The sequence below is a fragment of the Bolinopsis microptera genome, chromosome 2 (genome assembly GCF_026151205.1).
Source record: "Bolinopsis microptera isolate Bmic1 chromosome 2, MBARI_Bmic_1.0, whole genome shotgun sequence".
Classification (NCBI taxonomy): Eukaryota; Metazoa; Ctenophora; class Tentaculata; order Lobata; family Bolinopsidae; genus Bolinopsis; species Bolinopsis microptera.
The window spans coordinates 16629419-16647668 of record NC_087073.1 but is presented as its reverse complement, the minus strand read 5'-3'; the positions used below and the strand labels follow the sequence as shown (position 1 = coordinate 16647668).

General features: G+C 38.9%; 1 protein-coding gene across 4 annotated transcripts; it reads left to right on the top strand.

The window, feature by feature from the left end:
• Window positions 1-5225: 5225 nt before the first annotated feature.
• LOC134826652 (putative methyltransferase NSUN7) lies at window positions 5226-17912 on the top strand. Of its 4 annotated transcripts, none has more exons than XM_063839114.1 (15): window positions 5226-5305; window positions 7030-7138; window positions 11963-12072; window positions 12287-12380; window positions 12533-12591; window positions 13824-13993; window positions 14215-14344; window positions 14611-14784; window positions 14943-15042; window positions 15198-15437; window positions 15595-15714; window positions 15920-16135; window positions 16277-16347; window positions 16481-16605; window positions 16826-17912. In XM_063839114.1, exons 2-15 carry the CDS (start codon window positions 7045-7047, stop codon window positions 16905-16907), a joined length of 1785 nt encoding a protein of 594 aa, XP_063695184.1. In that variant the 5' UTR covers window positions 5226-5305; window positions 7030-7044; the 3' UTR covers window positions 16908-17912. The 4 variants fall into 4 exon arrangements, with proteins under 4 accessions (XP_063695184.1, XP_063695182.1, XP_063695185.1 ...); XM_063839112.1 differs by having other exon boundaries at window positions 13785-13993; XM_063839115.1 differs by lacking the exons at window positions 5226-5305; window positions 7030-7138 and adding an exon at window positions 9702-9898.
• Window positions 17913-18250: the final 338 nt, after the last annotated feature.

The window sequence follows — 18250 nt, the reverse complement described above, 5'->3', positions numbered from 1 at the left end:
TGATGAAAGCATGTGTGGATGGATATGTATAGAAAAGTTTGTCTCATTGCAATAAAATCCGAATGCCATGTTTCCACATACTGAAGTTGTGGTGTTCATACATGACCCCTTATGATCGCAATGGGCACTGCATAGGAGGTCTAATTCGGTCTTCTCTACACTCACTCCCTGTGTATCCTCGTCATCTATCTCATCATTTTCTCTGATGCTGCACGGGTCTTCTGGTTCATCGTCACCTATGCGTCCACCTGCTTTACTTTTTCTAACTGTCATCCCAATATGTTTATACTTGCTGCACCAACTCGGTAGATTGTAAGTACAAATTCTCCGTCCACAAAAAGTAGAAGTGTCGGAAGTTATCGACATGTTTCCCGTTCCACAAGCCTGATAAAAGTTTGTGTCGTTGTTGCATCTTTCAGTGAAGATTGGGTTAAAGCTTTTACCGATCCATGGTTTGAACGTTACAGAATTGTATAACTGATTCGAATGGGTGCACTTGTAGAACGTATCATCTCCTACTTTGCACTCGTTTTGCAAGAATCCTCCAATTTCCTTAATTTTACAGATTCCTGAAGAAACAATGAGTATACATTTTACGGTGAAGTGAGGTGTCATTATTCCTTTTCAAAAAAATATAATTTCAATATTCAAGACATTTAAAAAATTATTAATAAAAGTCAATTACTCGGTAATTCCGTAGGTGCTGTGTGCTCTCGGAGAATTCCCTTTCTGAGTTAATGATTATTAGCCTTTTTTAATGTATCCCAATAATGAATTCTAAAAAAGACAAGATATTGATTTTTGAACAGAAAGGATGTTGAATGTTCATCTTAGCTAAAACTATTCACAAGTAACAATAAATAGCACCAGCTTACCTGCATTGAATTCTCAGTTCTGCATACCCGATTATTGCTCCAAACATCAAATCTGAAATTGATTGAAAGTTATGTCATACATCCGTATCCCGATGGCACTATCGTGGCACTCTCGTGGCACTGTCGCGGCACTGTCGCGGCATAGTGCCAACTTTCAATCACGTTCGTTCAAAAGCATAAGACAATCATTATACCTTCATTATTATCTTTTCATGATAACCATGGTGTCATAAAAGCATTACCCTTTATTTACTAGCCTTGTCGGAGCCTTGTGATTTACAATCCTGATCTTGTATATATATATATCTACAATATATAATATATATTTATAAAACGTGCCTCAGCAGTCTCAATATTTGAGAGCGAACGTACATTTTATTGATAGTCCTAAATATCTTAACATTGTCTCAAGAAGGTACAATAATTATCACTTTATTTAAATCACCCTCAGTTGACAGCGGAATTTGCTGCATTTCCTCTCCAAAATAAGATTTATAAAGTATACATATTACATATCTTCATAATCGCCCAAACATATCTCCGAAAAATGTAAAACTAAAATTTTATGAAAAACCGTATTTATTCATGTTTTTTAGCCTCGACACTAGTCCACCTACCATTAGGTAGTGAATCTTGTGTAGATGAAGTAACAGTGAGTGATGCAGTCGTACTCGTTATGTCAGGCCTCTCGGATGTTTCCCGTAATTGGGCTGATAATGGCCTCGTTGCAGTCAATCCAAGAATAAGAAAACATACCAACTTCATGTATGTGGTGTATTTCACAAGAGAAAGAACAAAACTACTCAGCCTAACAATCAAAAGAGAATGTGCTGTAAAACATTGATATTCATACCCGGAGAACTCCTCTTATTTGCGATCTGTTTTGAAAATGGTCAAATCAGTAACACAATAGGCGGCAGCATTTTATTCTTCCAATTCCTCAGCTCAACCAAGATAACGGCCAATTGTACGCGTTTACACAATACACAAAGCCTTGCAAAGTTACGTGTACGTCACTATTGTATTGCTCTACAAATATTTTCTGCCACATCGTTCCAGGCATCCCAATTATAACACATGTCTCCAATCTATATTTCATATTTATCATGACAATGAAATGTAATAATAGATACGGCTGCAGCCTAACAGAACAGGTCATGTTGTTTGGTAAGCTTATTAGAAGCAGACAAAGGGTCAGTCTACTGAAAAGTGAAATAGTTTATTGGATGTGAACTTTGTCAAACATGTTTGATGTCGGTCATGAGCCCGAGTGAAGAAATAGCACATTAAGAGTATGAGCATCTGGATAATGCTAAATAATGAACTTCTAGCTAGAGATGCTAATACGATGATATCACGGCATAAAGATCGCAAGATAGAAGAATTTAAATCAATGACTGATTAGTTAACTTTTAAATAGTCTTACACTCTCAAAATAACGTCACTCTCAAAATGACGTCACACATAAAACGCACGTGACTTCACTCTCCGAATAACGTCACCAAAATAACGTCACCTTCAAAATACAGTCACTATCAAATGCACGTTACGTCACTCTCAAAATAACGTCACTATCAAATGCACGTGACGTCACCCTAAAAATAACGTCACTATCAAATGCACGTGACGTCACTCTCAAAATAAAGTCACTATCAAATGCACGTGTCGTCGGTTCCGAGGCTGTGCAACCCTGACTCACTGCTTGTCAGGCGCTTGTTCGCTCGAACAATGAAGATAGAACTAGTGCTTCTCAAGACTCACGTCTGAACTATCCAGGGCCTGGACCTCGTTATTCCAACATGCACTGTGTTCTATTTTCTTTAGAATAAAGTGTTGATTTAATTTTAATTCGTTATTATAATTTCTTCTGGTTTTACTTTTTTACATTTTCTTAAATTTCATCAAAGGCTTTTGTTTTTACATACCATTACCATCTCACATGCGCAGACGATTTAAGTCTTAAACGTCATCATTGCACGATCAAACATTTACTCCGTCCCTCGGTTGTCCGTGTCGCTGATCATCAAGGTGGTCACTTGTTTTTAACTCGACCTATTATCATAAAAAACCACCCCGTTTTAATGTTGTTCTTTAGCGTTCTTTAGCCGATAGTTGCTTGATTGTTAATCATCTAGCTGACGCCTGACATGTAATATTAGACAAATAACGTGGTGATTGTCCTCTGTTCGGTGCACTTTGTAACACCAGTTAAGCCGCTATTTAGTAAGCTCTCTGCGTTTTCATTCACATTATCATGCGCGCAATTACAGTTCAAGTCGCCACTCAGAAAGCCTAATATTTGGGACATTCGTAGCCTTAAAGTTGAATATTTATACCAATGAAATTTACTCAGTGCTTGAACCAATAAACTAGGATACACCATAATAAAGCAACCGTTCCAGCGATCCACTCTGAAAAGCGTGAACTTAAGTGTTGCATCGCTGAAAAAAACAATTAAATTATAATTCGATTTTGTTGAGTTATAGTCTGCAATGCATATCTGATCCTTAAATATGCCTTTAAATCATGCTCTCAGGGCACAGCGTAGATCTGAAATGTGGCCGCATAGAAGTAATAACTTCTCAACATTATTCAAGCTTGGTATATCTATTGAGAGACAAGCAGTGAACACTTTGCTCAACGACCTACTAAATACACTGCACGATATGTACACTATTTCTTTCTGTCGTATACTGAGCTGCTCCAATTTTTTCTCTGTATGTGTTGTGATTCAGCTTGACAACTTGGGCTCCCAAATTATTTTAATCTCCAGCTTGCTCAAATTTATAATTCGAGATAATTATAATTGCGAGATAATTGCTCAAATCTATCAATAATTGCCGATTAAGTGGAGGGTTTTAGTTTGAATTATATACAGACGTGATTTTGGTGATGAGAATGAGAGATAATTATTGTGAGATTAAGTGTTTGATGTTATTTTCTAAAACCGTATTATGAGCATATTTAACATTTTTTTGGTATATTCACTTCAAACGTAGCACAATTGGTTTGGAAGAAGTCTGAAGTGTACACCCTAAATTTCGATCATAAATCATTCCTCACATTACGTATTACACTGCTAAACCCTAAAATCTAATTGTATCTACCCAAATATACCATCTTCTCACTTTACCAATCTTACAGGGCTTATATTTCACTTCTACTCCTAATACAAGGATTTTTTACTTTCGCTTAGGTTCGTGGCGCTAAAATGTCATATAATTTATTGTTTATCGTGTTTAACATTGTAAAATTTCTTGTGGTTAGATTTTAAACTCGGACTGTTTATACAGTGCACATTCCTGCTCGAAGGAGTATTACAAGTCGAATACTTGTGCGTGCTCTACGACTACAGTAGCTTGACTTGTGGCGTAGTTGTTATGCAGGCACTCGTTTCAGCGTGAATCATTGAAGTATTTTGCTCTACTTTATTTCTAGAATATATGAAGGGTCTAGTTTTATTAGGCCAAGGAGAGTTATAAAACTACTGATAAAACGTACTGATTTGACCGTATAGTGCAGTGATGCCCAAGATGTTTTTGGAGAATAATGGTGGTGACTCCAGGATGGTCTCGTGTAAGTCTCAAAGTTAAGCCATAATGATAAATTAGGATAGTAGTACTACCAAGCTATGACAAATGTGGTGCCTCTAAAACCCTCTCCCTGTAGCCCAGATAAAATATGCGTAGGAGGTTATCCTTTAATTTCGCACATAATTTATTCAATTCGATAAGGGGATATCTGAAGTGGGGAACCATACAAAGGTGACTCATTTAAATATTGCCTTTCTCACATTCACTTAATTTACTTCATACGTGGTGGAATATTTGTTATTTATTAACAGTATTGTCGCGGCTGTGCAAGGAACAGCCGATACTGTTATGTTGCCTATGCTTATTGCTTGTTATCACATAAATCATGATAATAGTTGTGAATTGTTACATAAAACATTTGTTGCCATGTTCTAATCCTCATGTTTAGTTGCATAGCTAGATACTGCTTACAGACACTACCCGTCTTATTGAGAGATTTGATAACCTAGAGAAAGAAGTGAACATTAATTACCTGATTACCTAATTATTAAATTAAGTCCGGTAATCAATTCACTGCGCTTCTTATGGTCCTTTAGCTCGTCTTTAGTCGCACACTTCGTGTCTTGCTTTCAGTTTAAGTGAATTGCGATCGTAGAGAATCTGTTGATCGAAATGTATTTCTCGAATGTCCTGTTCTGCTGAATCTGAAGAAACGTTTATACAATGTTTTCATTCCATATTCTGAAAATTATTACCCAAAATTACAAGATTTCAAACCATTGTGTTAAAGATAATCAGATCATTATTTTCCATTTCTAGATGTGAGGAGAAGAGTGTGATAATCACAGTTTTCTCCGGAGTACCAGACGTGCAGACTCAAATCAGGAATTACAAAAGGTTCGTCCTCATACCTTGTCACATGACACATACATGATAATGACATAGTTAAACGTTGCATCTATTTTCTATCCCTGCTTCGTTCGGTATGAAATTATGTATTGCGGTCGCCTTTACGGACGATTAGAAGCACAACCGGTTTTAGATAGAGTTCTGCTGGTAACTGAAACTCAAACATATTCTACGGAATCAGATAACGAGACAGATAACGGATTAACGGTTTAAGCTCCGAATGCTATTTTTGGCAATGCTAATGGTAATGTTGGGTCTAGGTTAACAAAAGGTAGACTCATTTGGACAACGGATGTTAAGGAGTGAGACTCACTGAGAGCTAAAGACCAAGGTGCTAATTGTGCGGATATTTCGTATCCGGGATATAGTCTGATCGATTATAATGGCGGTTGCCATGACATTTAAACATCTATTAGTGATCAATAGCTTGGTTTTATCGGAGGAAAACAGACGTTGTTATATCCTATCTATACTCTATGTTCAAGACAGGTCGCTGTAGCGCTTCAGTGGTTTGAACTTCAGTACATCTTTGTATTACTAGACATTAGATAATCGTCCTTGAAGTTAAACAGAGGTTATCCGTGAACCTATCGCTTGAATGCTATAAAGCTTCTAATGATCGATCAGTTTGACTTCATTACTCTTTCATGCAACCTGAATGATCTTCATCGAGAAAAGAAGTATTCGATTACTGAGGAGGATGAAGAGGAGTTAGAAGAGGATCAGGAAGAGAGAAATAAGGGGAAGGAATGCAATGATTCTGGAAAAGATTTCTCTGTTGATGGAGATGGAACTGAGAGCTGTAGTGGTTCTCTGCTCTCTTTATTTGATGAGAGAATGGAAAGAAACGTTCGATACACAAACACCTGCCAGGTGCCATATTCAAACAGGCTTCAGAAAACAGTAATTGACGAGTTTATACTGTATCTACCCAACCTGCAATCAGCGTTACAACTCTGGAGTCAGATCTCTTTTCATAGAAGTCAGTGCAATCAGAAACCTATAGAACCTAAATTACGGCGCAGGCGATCTACTCTTAATGTTTTGTCAACATCATCTATGTCTCGATTGGAGAGAATGCGATTACGGGTACTGTATCTCACGGAGTTTAATGAACAACTTTTCTCTAAGCACCGCACGAGAAAACAAAGACTCGGCAAACAACGGCGGTTGAGCTCCCTCGCCACTCAAATAATGGCTAAAACTCACGTCAGAGAACAACAGACAGGCCAACAGATCATACACGAAGTTATGGAAACTAAAATGAAGAGAAGATCCTCAGTTGCAGTTACTACCTCTAGAACCAACGTTAGATCAACCGGCTCAGTTTCTATACGGTGTTTGAAGTGCGGGAAGACTGCATGTTCTTGTGAGAATAGGGCTGTTTTCTCAGCTCCTGATCTTGATGCAGAAAGAAAATTGTCACTCTCGTCATCAAGTACTCCAACCTGTTTTAACAACCTTCCCAACATGAAGCTTACTACTGATTGTTCCCCAAAAAAACGCAGGAAGTCTAAAGTTCGTTTAGTAGTCGTTCATCGACGATTAAAAAGTCGAGTGAACTAGACATAATTTTGATAGTTAAGTTCTAGGTGCAATAGGTTTTGTCGAACAAATCGAAAGAATAGAAACATTTGATAATTATATTCTCTGAACACTATTAACACTATAATCCGTTATTGAACAATTATAATTTGAATCATATTTTTCAGAATAGAAGAACGAGCATGGTGGAAATATTGAGACCTACAGCAATAGGTAGACTTGAAGAACTGGGAGTTAACCAGGATTCTTCTGGGGCGTCGATAGGGGTCTCTATCGGTATGATAACTAATTAGTTACAATTTATAAATTTTAGTAAATTCCATTAATACATATTTAAAGTTAAGATATAAATTTATAGTCCGTAAATTTTTCTTTCGGGATCTTTCACGCTGTACCAACTACATATCCAATATTCAAGGTAATCTAGGTTAGAATTATTTCTCGGTCACCTTTAATTCGTCCGTTGTTTCGTTGTCCGCCTTTCTCCGGTTTCACGTACATTTTCTCATCTCCCTTTACCTTTTTGTCGTTTTTCATATCTTCCTTTCTTCTATAGTCCCGATCCCGACCGCCCCTTTTCCTATCATCACCACCTTTCTTATTATTTTCATTTTTGCAACCATTCCTCATTCCTTTCCGTCCTCGTTTACATGGAACTGGGGAAGTTGTTTTTGATTCTGATGTCGTTTGTGCTTTAGTGGTTGTTTGTGCTTCTGAGCTTGTTTGTGGGACAGTGGTTGCCTCAGATGTGGCTTCAGTTTCATCCGTAAATTCTGATGATCGAGGAGTTGCCTCAGATGTGGCTTCAGTTTCATCCGTAAATTCCGATGATCGAGGAGTTGCCTCAGATGTGGTTTCAGTTTCATCCGTAAATTTCGATGATCGAGGAGTTGCCTCAGATGTGGCTTCAGTTTCATCCGTAAATTCCGATGATCGACGAGTGGCTTCAGATGTGGCTTCAGTTTCATCCGTAAATTCCGATGATCGAGGAGTTGCCTCAGATGTGGCTTCAGTTTCATCCGTAAATTCCGATGATCGAGGAGCTGCCTCAGATGTGGCTTCAGTTTCATCCGTAAATTCTGATGATCGACGAGTGGCTTCAGATGTGGCTTCAGTTTCATCCGTAAATTCCGATGATCGAGGAGTTGCCTCAGATGTGGCTTCAGTTTCATCCGTAAATTCCGATGATCGAGGAGTTGCCTCAGATGTGGCTTCAGTTTCATCCGTAAATTCTGATGATCGACGAGTGGCTTCAGATGTGGCTTCAGTTTCATCCGTAAATTCCGATGATCGAGGAGTTGCCTCAGATGTGGCTTCAGTTTCATCCGTAAATTCCGATGATCGAGAAGTTTCTGTCCATTCTTCAGTCGATGTTTCACCATCTGAAAAATAATCCGTGATTTCTGTCGGACCAAAGGTAAACCGACTCGATTCCTCAGAGAATATCTCTGTGGACAAGTCTGTGGGAGGTTGAGTGAAGGTGTATGGACCACTGGAACCTGTGTTTGAGTTGAAAGCAAAGAACACTTCTCGGCTGTCTTCTGTTGTTACCCCTGTGTACGCTGCTGGTGACAGGGTTTCTGCAGTGGTGGTTTTCCCATCTGAAGAGGCTGCAGTTATAGAAACAGAGTAAGTGCTAGATTCTTCCTGCAGTGAAGGAGTTTCTGTAGAGCTGTCGGGGGTGGCTGGCTGGGGTGGGGCGGTTATTTTAGAGGTTTGAGGAGTGGAGGGGCTAGTTTTCCACGGTAATGGAGGTGTTGGTAAAGTAGTGCTGGAATCACCCGGCAACAGTGAAGTTAAAGCTCCAGTGCTGTATCCTATTGAACTGCTGTGGTATGAAGTGAGAAATCTGGGTATATTCGGCTTTCCTCGGGCACTGGGGGGTTTACCTCGAGAAATCTTCCCACACGGTACACCTCGTGCTCCTCGTAAACTCACACATGGCAGGGGCTTTGTCTTTGCTTCATAGACTAATACAGTTGCTGCTATGAAACCAGCCAATAAGATGCTCAGTCTCATGATGATGAGTGAATAAGCAAAACGTTCACAAATGACAGACAGTGACAAATGACAGATTGTCACAAATGCCACCTACATGTTGTTTGTTTATCATAGTATGTTTTACGGAAGTTGTGTCATACTAAGTACTAACCGCATGATTGGCTGCCGGACAAGATAATAGGCACTGTGACATCACAATAACCATCCGGTAATGCCGTTTAAATATCAGGCCTCTCACATAGGATCACATGTAACTCCGACTCTCTCTCTCTCATTTTTCTTATCAAATTGTTACGTTTTCCTTGTTCTTCAGTTCGCCATTCTCGAAAATAGGACAAAATCCTGTCCTGACCTGCTTGGTCAATCATCGTTGCTGACATATGAAAGTAGGTGGCGATATATTTACAAGCAGTTCAAAAGTCACGACTAGTGACTGCAGCTTGCGCCGAACATGTGTTAATTATGACTTTGTGTGACACTATAAATCATATTACCATGTTTTTTTACCCCCACCACTGAAAGCAATATGTTTTACTTCTCCCCCTTATACCCTCAATATTTGAACTTTTCATCAGTTCATATTCTCCTGCCATTCTGACAGCATCTCCAATGTTATCGTTCATCCGGGGTCTCTTCACCAACTGCCCGTCCAAACTGGAGCGAGCAGACCTGCTCAGACTGCAGGTCACGTGGTCAGATGACGTCACGACTACAGTCCTGAGTATCAGTGAGTATGATGTAGGCATGCACGGGCACGTGATCCTCACGTGGCTCAGCTGTTGGCTGGTCAACAATAGCTCAATGATTAAAACTACTCCGGTCAGGATTAATTAGAGAAACAGAGGGAGGAGTGTCAGCAGGAGAGAGAGCCGAGACTCTTGCCTGGTCGGTTCCTTACCTGAGAGTTTGTTTTTTTACCGTCGTCTGCTCTCTGTGGTTTTGTTATGTTGCAGAGAATGAACTCTAGGCCCCTGCCCGAAGGTTTCTGGGATATTAAAGATTGGAACGATTTTGTTTGGATATTCATGAACCAAGGTAGGGTGACGGTAGACTATAGTGGCTATGTTATTTATTCTGTGTTGGAGACAAGCACTTTCTGCTGCATGTTCTGCTGAGTATTATCTATCAATCTAGATATCTCTGATGTGTGTGATATCTGAGCATGTAATATCATACAGCGGAACTTAATCCTCTCTTCTGTAAACAAATGTGTATCACCTCCTCAACCCGCCGAACATGTACTTACTATTAAAGTAAACAAATGTGTATCACCTCCTCAACCCGCCGAACATGTACTTACTATTAAAGTAAACAAATGTGTATCACCTCCTCAACCCGCCGAACATGTACTTACTATTAAAGTAAACAAATGTGTCTCACCTCCCCGCCAGTATCCACATCTATAGGTTGTGTATTTAACATCAGAGAAGTGGAACTTTAATTCATCAATATCGCTACATACCTTACTCGGGATTATTATGACCGGGATAAAGTGGTGGGTTTAGGGTAATTTCGCCATATTTTTCCCGAACCACATTTTCACCGGTCGTTAATAAACCCGCCTACTCAGCTTTTAGGGTTCCCAAGGGGTATGGGTGCTCATATTTTAATCGTTGTCTTATATTCACTAAAGAAGACTATTGGGACACTTGTTGTAGGTTTTTCGACTTCATTTGGCTAAAATTGCAAAAAATTCACCTTTTTGCCCAATTCTTGTCATATATCCTTATTGTCAAATTTGATTTAAATAGGCCAATTTTTAATTTATTAGGTACTAGAAAGCCCGTGGTAACAGGGACGAAGCTAGTAGTATTCTTTGAAAGAAAGTTATAATCGCATCAAAAAATATCCATCTCAACCGAAGATACAGCCGATTTAAATATAAAACACTTTAAACACAACTTAATTACCACAAAACCGATCAAAATGACGTTAAAACAATCTTTGCACGTGCATGTGTGCATTAAAACACCGTTGCTATGGAACCTTTTGGTTGTTACCTAAATTCCTATTTCTCGTCTAATTTGCACGTGGGCGGTCGTACATACATTCTACAAAAAGAATTCTTTGAATTATAGTAGAGATTGACTATCTCTACATAATGAAATAGGACTCAAAGTAAAAGTAACAGTTAAATTAAAACTTGAATTAATTAAAACTGATGAAAGGGATGATCCAGATGAAGATAACGAAGATGATTACAACTTATTGGAAGACTAGACAGCTCTCCCTTTATCTTAATATCGATCTGGTTGTTACGCTTCAAATGTTAAAAATTATTTTCCATCTAGTTTGATTAACCACGAGTCATTATTTCTGTCTACTTTCAACAATTATTGATAATTCGACTTGTTTCACAAGTTTTAGCAATGCGAAAATTTCTAAACTTGCTTATCTCTAATAAGGAAATTTACATCTGAGACAAAATTTTTGAATCTAAAATTGAAAGGTTGGACACCGGTAAAATGGCGACCGGGAAAATGTGGTTGGTTTTGAGCAATTTCGCCATATTTTTCCCGAACCATATTTTAACCGGTCGTTAATAAACCCGTCGTAATAATCCCGAGTAAGGTAATCGATTGATCATTGCGGCTTTGAAGTTTGAAATGTTTGATATCAACATGAACTCTCTGTCCGTTTTTCTTTTTTCTACTCATTTCACCCTCTTATCTGTGGCATACAGCTGCTCGATTCTTTATTACTAGTCTAGAAAATGTAGAGTTGGCTGAGCTGGTTTTTGTGTCTTATAATCGAGGGATCTATACAATATAGAGATGAGGTGATTGTTGGGTAGATTATCACTGCTCTCGTAAAAAATGTCACTTATTTTCCATTGATTTTGAGACTTCTTCTCTTTAACTACTCCAAGCGCGTATATCAATATTATGTCGATACAGAAAGAAATGTGACCATTTGAACAGATATATGGTAATAAAGCGATGTGGTTACCAACCTGTTTAACCTTGCTATTTCCCTAAGATAAAACTTACCACTCTCCGCCAGATCAACATTTCTATTCCCGACAACCAAAACCATCATATCCCGCCCACATGCAAGATCAACCTAAATATTATCCTAAATCTAAGCCATCTCTGTCAGATCCTCAGCCCCAGTTTGAGGAGGTGAACACGATCCAGAGAACAAAACGCCTTCTCCCCTACAACCACAGAGTAATGCTAGCTGCCAGTGTTTACCTCGAATACATTCAGGTTATCTAGCTTAAAGTTAACGTATTACCTTTGATGTTTCATTTCATAACATAATGAAATGATTTTCAATCAGATAAGATCCCTCATTCAGTTCCACTGACCCTGATTTCGGCACCTTTATCATTTTGGTATAATCTTCCAATATAAGATTCAGCATACAATATGCTAAAATATGCTAAAATTCAGTATATATTATGTCAACTTAACTTTACAGGGTCAGAGAGGACTACCTCCGCAGCCCTCCTATTTTAAAACAGATCCCTATCTCATGAGGCAGACTTATAAACTAGCCCTTGGAACTTTTCACTGTGAGTCAACAAGTTTCGAACCAGAAACTTTAATGAGATTTCTTTCTTGAGCATCGGAATTTGTGTGGAAAAAATCACGATCGTTAAGAATAATTAAGTTATGAATATTTTACTTTGCATACCTGTAAATTTAATTGTGTTTTCCTCTTCAGATATTCAAGTGATAGAGGACCTGTTACTAGATACTTACTTTTACAGCAGCTACGTCCAGGTATTACTGTACTTCTAACCCCTCTCAGCTCTAATAGGTTTCCATTTCTAACCCCTCTCAGCTCCAATAGGTTTCCATTTCTAACCCCTCTCACCTCCAATTAGTTTCCATTTCTAACCCCTCTCACCTCCAATAGGTTTCCATTTCTAACCCCTCTCACCTCCAATAGGTTTCCATTTCTAACCCCTCTCACCTCCAATAGGTTTCCATTTCTAACCCCTCTCACCTCCAATAGGTTTCCATTTCTAACCCCTCTCACCTCCAATAGGTTTCCATTTCTAACCCCTCTCAGCTCCAATAGGTTTCCATTTCTAACCCCTCTCACCTCAAATAGGTTTCCATTTGTAACCCCTCTCACCTCCAATAGGTTTCCATTTCTAACCCCTCTCAGCTCCAATAGGTTCACATTTCTAACCCCTCTCAGCTCCAATAGGTTTCCATTTCTAACCCCTCTCACCTACAATGGGTTTATATTTCTAACCCCTCTCACCTCCAATAGGTTTCCATTTCTAACCCCTCTCACCTCCAATTAGTTTCCATTTCTAACCCCTCTCACCTCCAATAGGTTTCCATTTCTAACCCCTCTCAGCTCCAATAGGTTTCCATTTCTAACCCCTCTCAGCTCCAATAGGTTTCCATTTCTAACCCCTCTCACCTCCAATAGGTTTCCATTTCTAACCCCTCTCATCTCCAATAGGTTTCCATTTCTAACCCCTCTCAGCTCCAATAGGTTTACATTTCTAACCCCTCTCAGCTCCAATAGGTTTCCATTTCTAACCCCACTCACCTCCAATAGATTTCCATTTCTAACCCCACTCACCTCCAATAGGTTTTCATTTCTAACCCCCTCTCACCTCCAATGGTTTTCCATTTCTAACCCCTCTCACCTCCAATAGGTTTCCATTTCTAATCCCTCTCACCTCCAATAGATTTCCATTTCTAACCCCTCTCACCTCCAATAGGTTTTCATTTCTAACCCCTCTCACCGCCAATGGTTTTCCATTTCTAACCCCTCTCACCTCCAATAGGTTTCCATTTCTAACCCCTCTCACCTCCAATAGGTTTCCATTTCTAACCCCTCTCACCTCCAATAGGTTTCCATTTCTAACCCCTCTCACCTCCAATAGGTTTCCATTTCTAACCCCTCTCACCTCCAATAGGTTTTCATTTCTAACCCCTCTCACCTCCAATAGGTTTCCATTTCTAACCCTCCACCCTCTCGTGATCCTCAGTTCAGACAATGTCAGTCGTTAGTGGCAGTGATGCTTTACAACCTCAAGTTACTGGGATTCAAGGCTCCCCGAGCGTACCAGTGCGAGTTTGGGGAGACTGTCAGGGAGGTTCAGGAGGTCCACGAGGCTCTCCTCAGATTCAAGACCAAGTTCCACGCTGCTTTCGCTAGGTCAGTACCCAAAATAGTTACAATTTTGTTCTACATTTGGGTCACCATACTTTTAGAACCACAGTGAAAATAGGGAAATATGCTACTATATTTGGCGATTTCGCTGCCAAGAAGAAATTGTTTTTGACAAACTGAGCAAGTATAGGAAAACAAAAAAGGAACACGGAAGGAAAAATTGCGATGTGAAGGTCCTGAAATTAACGTGATCTCATGTTTACCAGGTGCAGGATAAAATGTAACGCATACCAAGAGGACCAACTGATGAGTAATGATATCCGGATACGGTACAAGTCCTGTGTAAGCACTCCAAGACACGTGAGGGTGAACAGTCTCAGGAGGAACAAGGACCAGGTTTGTAGCGCGATGTGCCGCGCCGCGCACTTAATTAGGACCAGGTCTGTTGTTGTTAAATACGTTATATTGAATATTCTGATTAGGAAGTAATTGAACTAACTAAGTTCTACCTAGTACAGTACTGTAATTTATTAAATGAATTCTCATTTTCTCTTCAACACCTTAATCCTCAATACGCCTCCACTTACACTCACTGATTTTATTAACACTGGGTCCTCGAGTGATAAGAAAGCAGCAACCCTAACTTGAAACCATTCCACCAGGTGATAATGACGCTAGAAAACCGGGGTTACACCAAGATAGCCCCCCTGGAACCCTGGACACCGTTCTCTTTCTACTGTGATCCTCTATTGGAGCAACTCCTCGTCTTCTCACCCGACAGTAAAGATGATCTCACTAACTTCGCTCTGGTTCACGACGGATCCTTGCTACTTCAGGTTTGGTGAAGCAATTTGAATAAACGTATCAATTTTGTCTTTGATATCAAATCTAATGTATGTGTTTATCTGCGATGAGCATTTTTTAATTTTAACTTTAGTGTAAATACTATGTTTTCGTTCAATAGATATACAATTTTGACAAGATAATGTACCAGGATAAGAGCACAGTAGTAGCAGCCTCAATTCTCCACAATATGATCTCTCCTAACGGGCCCTCTTCTAACGATGACGTCATTGTCACTGATATCGGGACAGGTAATGAATAGTGAACAACTGATAGGTTATTGCGTTGATTGTAGAAACAGGCTAAAAAACCCCAAACCTATCGTGGAGCGTGTTATGGATCCAGTTTGTTCATTTAATAATTTTGTTAAGAACATTCCCTTGATCTAACTAATAACTGGTTACAGGGAACGCAGCATGTTATCTAGCCGCGCTACAGAGTAAGGAAGGGTCAGTTTTAGCGTTTGGTCCCGCTCCCGACGCCACAGAAAAGCTGCTCACTAAATCTGACACTCTGAACGCTTCCAACGTCCACATAGTGAACGAGCCGTTTCTCCAGTCAAGCTGTAAAGATAAGATATTTAAAGGGGTACGGGGGATACTGTGTAACCCTCCTAGTAGCCTATCTGGAGTGGTGGATATTGTCGGTAAGTGTTTTCCTCGTATTTACCCGTTCTTTACAAATTACACTAGCAGTCTGTGCTAAATATGTACTGTTTACACTGAACACTGAACACCTAATACAAAAGTAAAGTTGTACTCTGATTGTATCCTCTATAATCCTCTGATGGTGTGTTCTCACAGAGTTGGTGGTGGAGGAAGGGGAGAAGATCCTGCCAGCAGTAGCTAAAGGACCATGTGACACTGCCAGTCTCCCCCGATATGTGACAACACAGTACCTCACCCTTAAACACGCACTCAGCTGTCAGTTCACCTGTATTTCTTGTCAGATGAAACTTTCATTTGTCGTACTAAACATAGTGATGAAGGGCTCCATCTTAAAAATAATACCAGTATTAGTTAAAAATCCAATTATACTGCATCACAATGAGAAATGCATTCCCCATGTAGTAACATAGTTGAGAACCTTCGTTTAACCTCTTTCTAACACCCCTCCTCTCTCCTGTAGTTCCCAAAGTAAGCTGTGTGGTGTTCTTCACCCGCTCCATCCACCCTCAAGAGTGTGAACACCTCGTTAGAAAGGTGTGTGATGAGTTGAGCGAGTCCTCTGATGATAGCCCCTTCCGTCTCGTCCCTGTGGACAGTGCAGTTAGAGAATCTGTTCTCACCAACGACTCTTTCTATCACCCTCTCGTCAACATGAAGAACATTCCTACTGATATTTGTAAGTATTATAAGTGAAAAAGTAATGATAAGATAAGAAAATAGAATTGATTGGGTTTAATTAGTGCTGATATAACAGATGCTGTACAATAGTTTGTATAATTTATAGCCAGTAATTGGATTGAATGATGATGGTTTTCAGCAAGTAAGTGTTTGAGAGTAATGCCAACTGCCGAGCTGGGAGGATTCTTCGTGGCCACTTTTCAACGAATGGTGAGTACTTTGTATTGCTAGAGTTGATTTATTTATATTAAAATGTTTTTAATATGTAGTTTAAACTGATGCTGTTAAATTTTAGTGGCAATAGTAGCTGTAATGTGAGTACTACTAAACAAATTATTTTCAGGCCGTCAAGTCTAGCACAATCTTGGAGCGTGCGCTAGAGAAGGGAACGCTTGGAGGAGATCCTAGCAAGGGATCTAGCAGTGCCAAGAAACACAAGAAAAATAAGAAAGCAGCCAAGAAACTCAAGTAAGTTTGACCTAAGTACTATGAATTTACTGGTGTATATTGTAATTATAAATAGCAATTTAATATATTCGCTTGACTATCAGATTGAGTTAAAAAACAAAAATGTTAAAATTCTTTCCATATCTCGGTGTACACCTTTAAACTACGAGATAAGATTATATTGCTATTTGCTTGACTATTATGGATGTTTTGTTCTTAGAGCTTATAACGATATTTTCAGGGGAGATTCAGCTATGGACCCTACCACAGCTTCCATGATCAAGGTTCGCGGCAAATCACGCAAGAGTGCAAAGAGAAAATGAATGATGAAGAATGAAAGAGTGTCCCATCTATTTTGGATTCAGTCTCCGTTCAAGTTTGCGAATCAATGTTTATCGGTCTTGGTAGATTTTTCGTTATCATAATGAGTATAAACTTACCGACTTGGATAGACACATAAAAGGCTCTTTTTGATCTTGGAGTTAATAACATTCACGATTGCGTTGATTTTTAAAAATTTCTGTGTTGAATCAGAAGGGCTGAACATGTGAAATTATATGCAAAATAAACCTATGTAGTATGGACGCGATCGGTTGTATAGTATCGTCAAAATGGTGTAGATGATACTCATAGATAAAATAAGATATAATTGTGAGTGATTTTTGACCGAAATTTTCGATATATTTTATCCTTTAAGTTTTAGTTTATCGTTAAACTCAATCTTAATTCTTAAAGGCTAAACGTTTGATTCAGTAAAACAACTAAGATTTATAATGTTTGCGCTACGATTAATATAACTGTTTTACGTTTTGTTCAGTTTATTGTCTTCTAGCTATATGTATACCAAATTCTATCACTCGCCTCAGAGTACGCTGTTGTCGGTAAGAAAACAGAATTTTAGATCTGAAAATGGAGAATATTTTGTTTAATGCAATGGCTTTAAAGGTTTTTAATTCTTGTTATACTTATAGAGTATCAAGTTATTAAATTCGACCCTCAATAGTGGTAGTATTTCCAAATACACGGTTTTTTTAATTGCAGTTTGATTTTTTATATCTCGAAGCGATATTGATATTATGTAGACTCATAATAATATTGAGAGTGTAGACGTTATCTATCAGTGTAGCTGTCATATCGTTAGAACTCAAAAAAGCATTATACACTGTCCTGTTTCACAAACTGATAACCATTCGAGGGGTGTGTGATCATGCAATATTTTCCCTTTCTTCAGGATTGTGTTTGTCCTATATTGGGATCTCATATTTTGGTTTGGTTGTAATTCAATAACCAATGATGTCAATGATATGTTCTGTGTTCGACTTATTTCAAAAACAAAATTGTTTTTTTTTGCATAGTGGTCGTTCACATATTACGTGATCAGCCGAGAAGAAGGTTGGTTTCCAAATGATTACGCTAGTGTAATTTTGACACAATAGCTATGTGTAAAACTTATTACGGAGAGGGGGTAAAAATTTTCCAAAAGGTGATTACGAATAATATGTAGTAACCCTCGCCCGTCATACCGACACGTTAACATGTGTTCAATGTTGGTGACAGCTCTTATTATTTCGCTCGCTCAAAAATTATCACGTGACTTGGGTTTTATTGTCTCACGTCGCGATCTTCATTTCATTTCATTCAGTATTAGTAATGGGCGCTGATTCCG

Coding starts and splice junctions, on each gene's coding strand:
- LOC134826652 (XM_063839112.1), top strand. CDS start 7,045: ATGGTGGAAATATTGAGACCTACAGCAATAGGTAGACTTGAAGAACTG. Junction 12,381..12,532: donor AGCCCTTGGAACTTTTCACT/GTGAGTCAACAA, acceptor TTTCCTCTTCAG/ATATTCAAGTGATAGAGGAC. Junction 16,348..16,480: donor TGGCCACTTTTCAACGAATG/GTGAGTACTTTG, acceptor AATTATTTTCAG/GCCGTCAAGTCTAGCACAAT.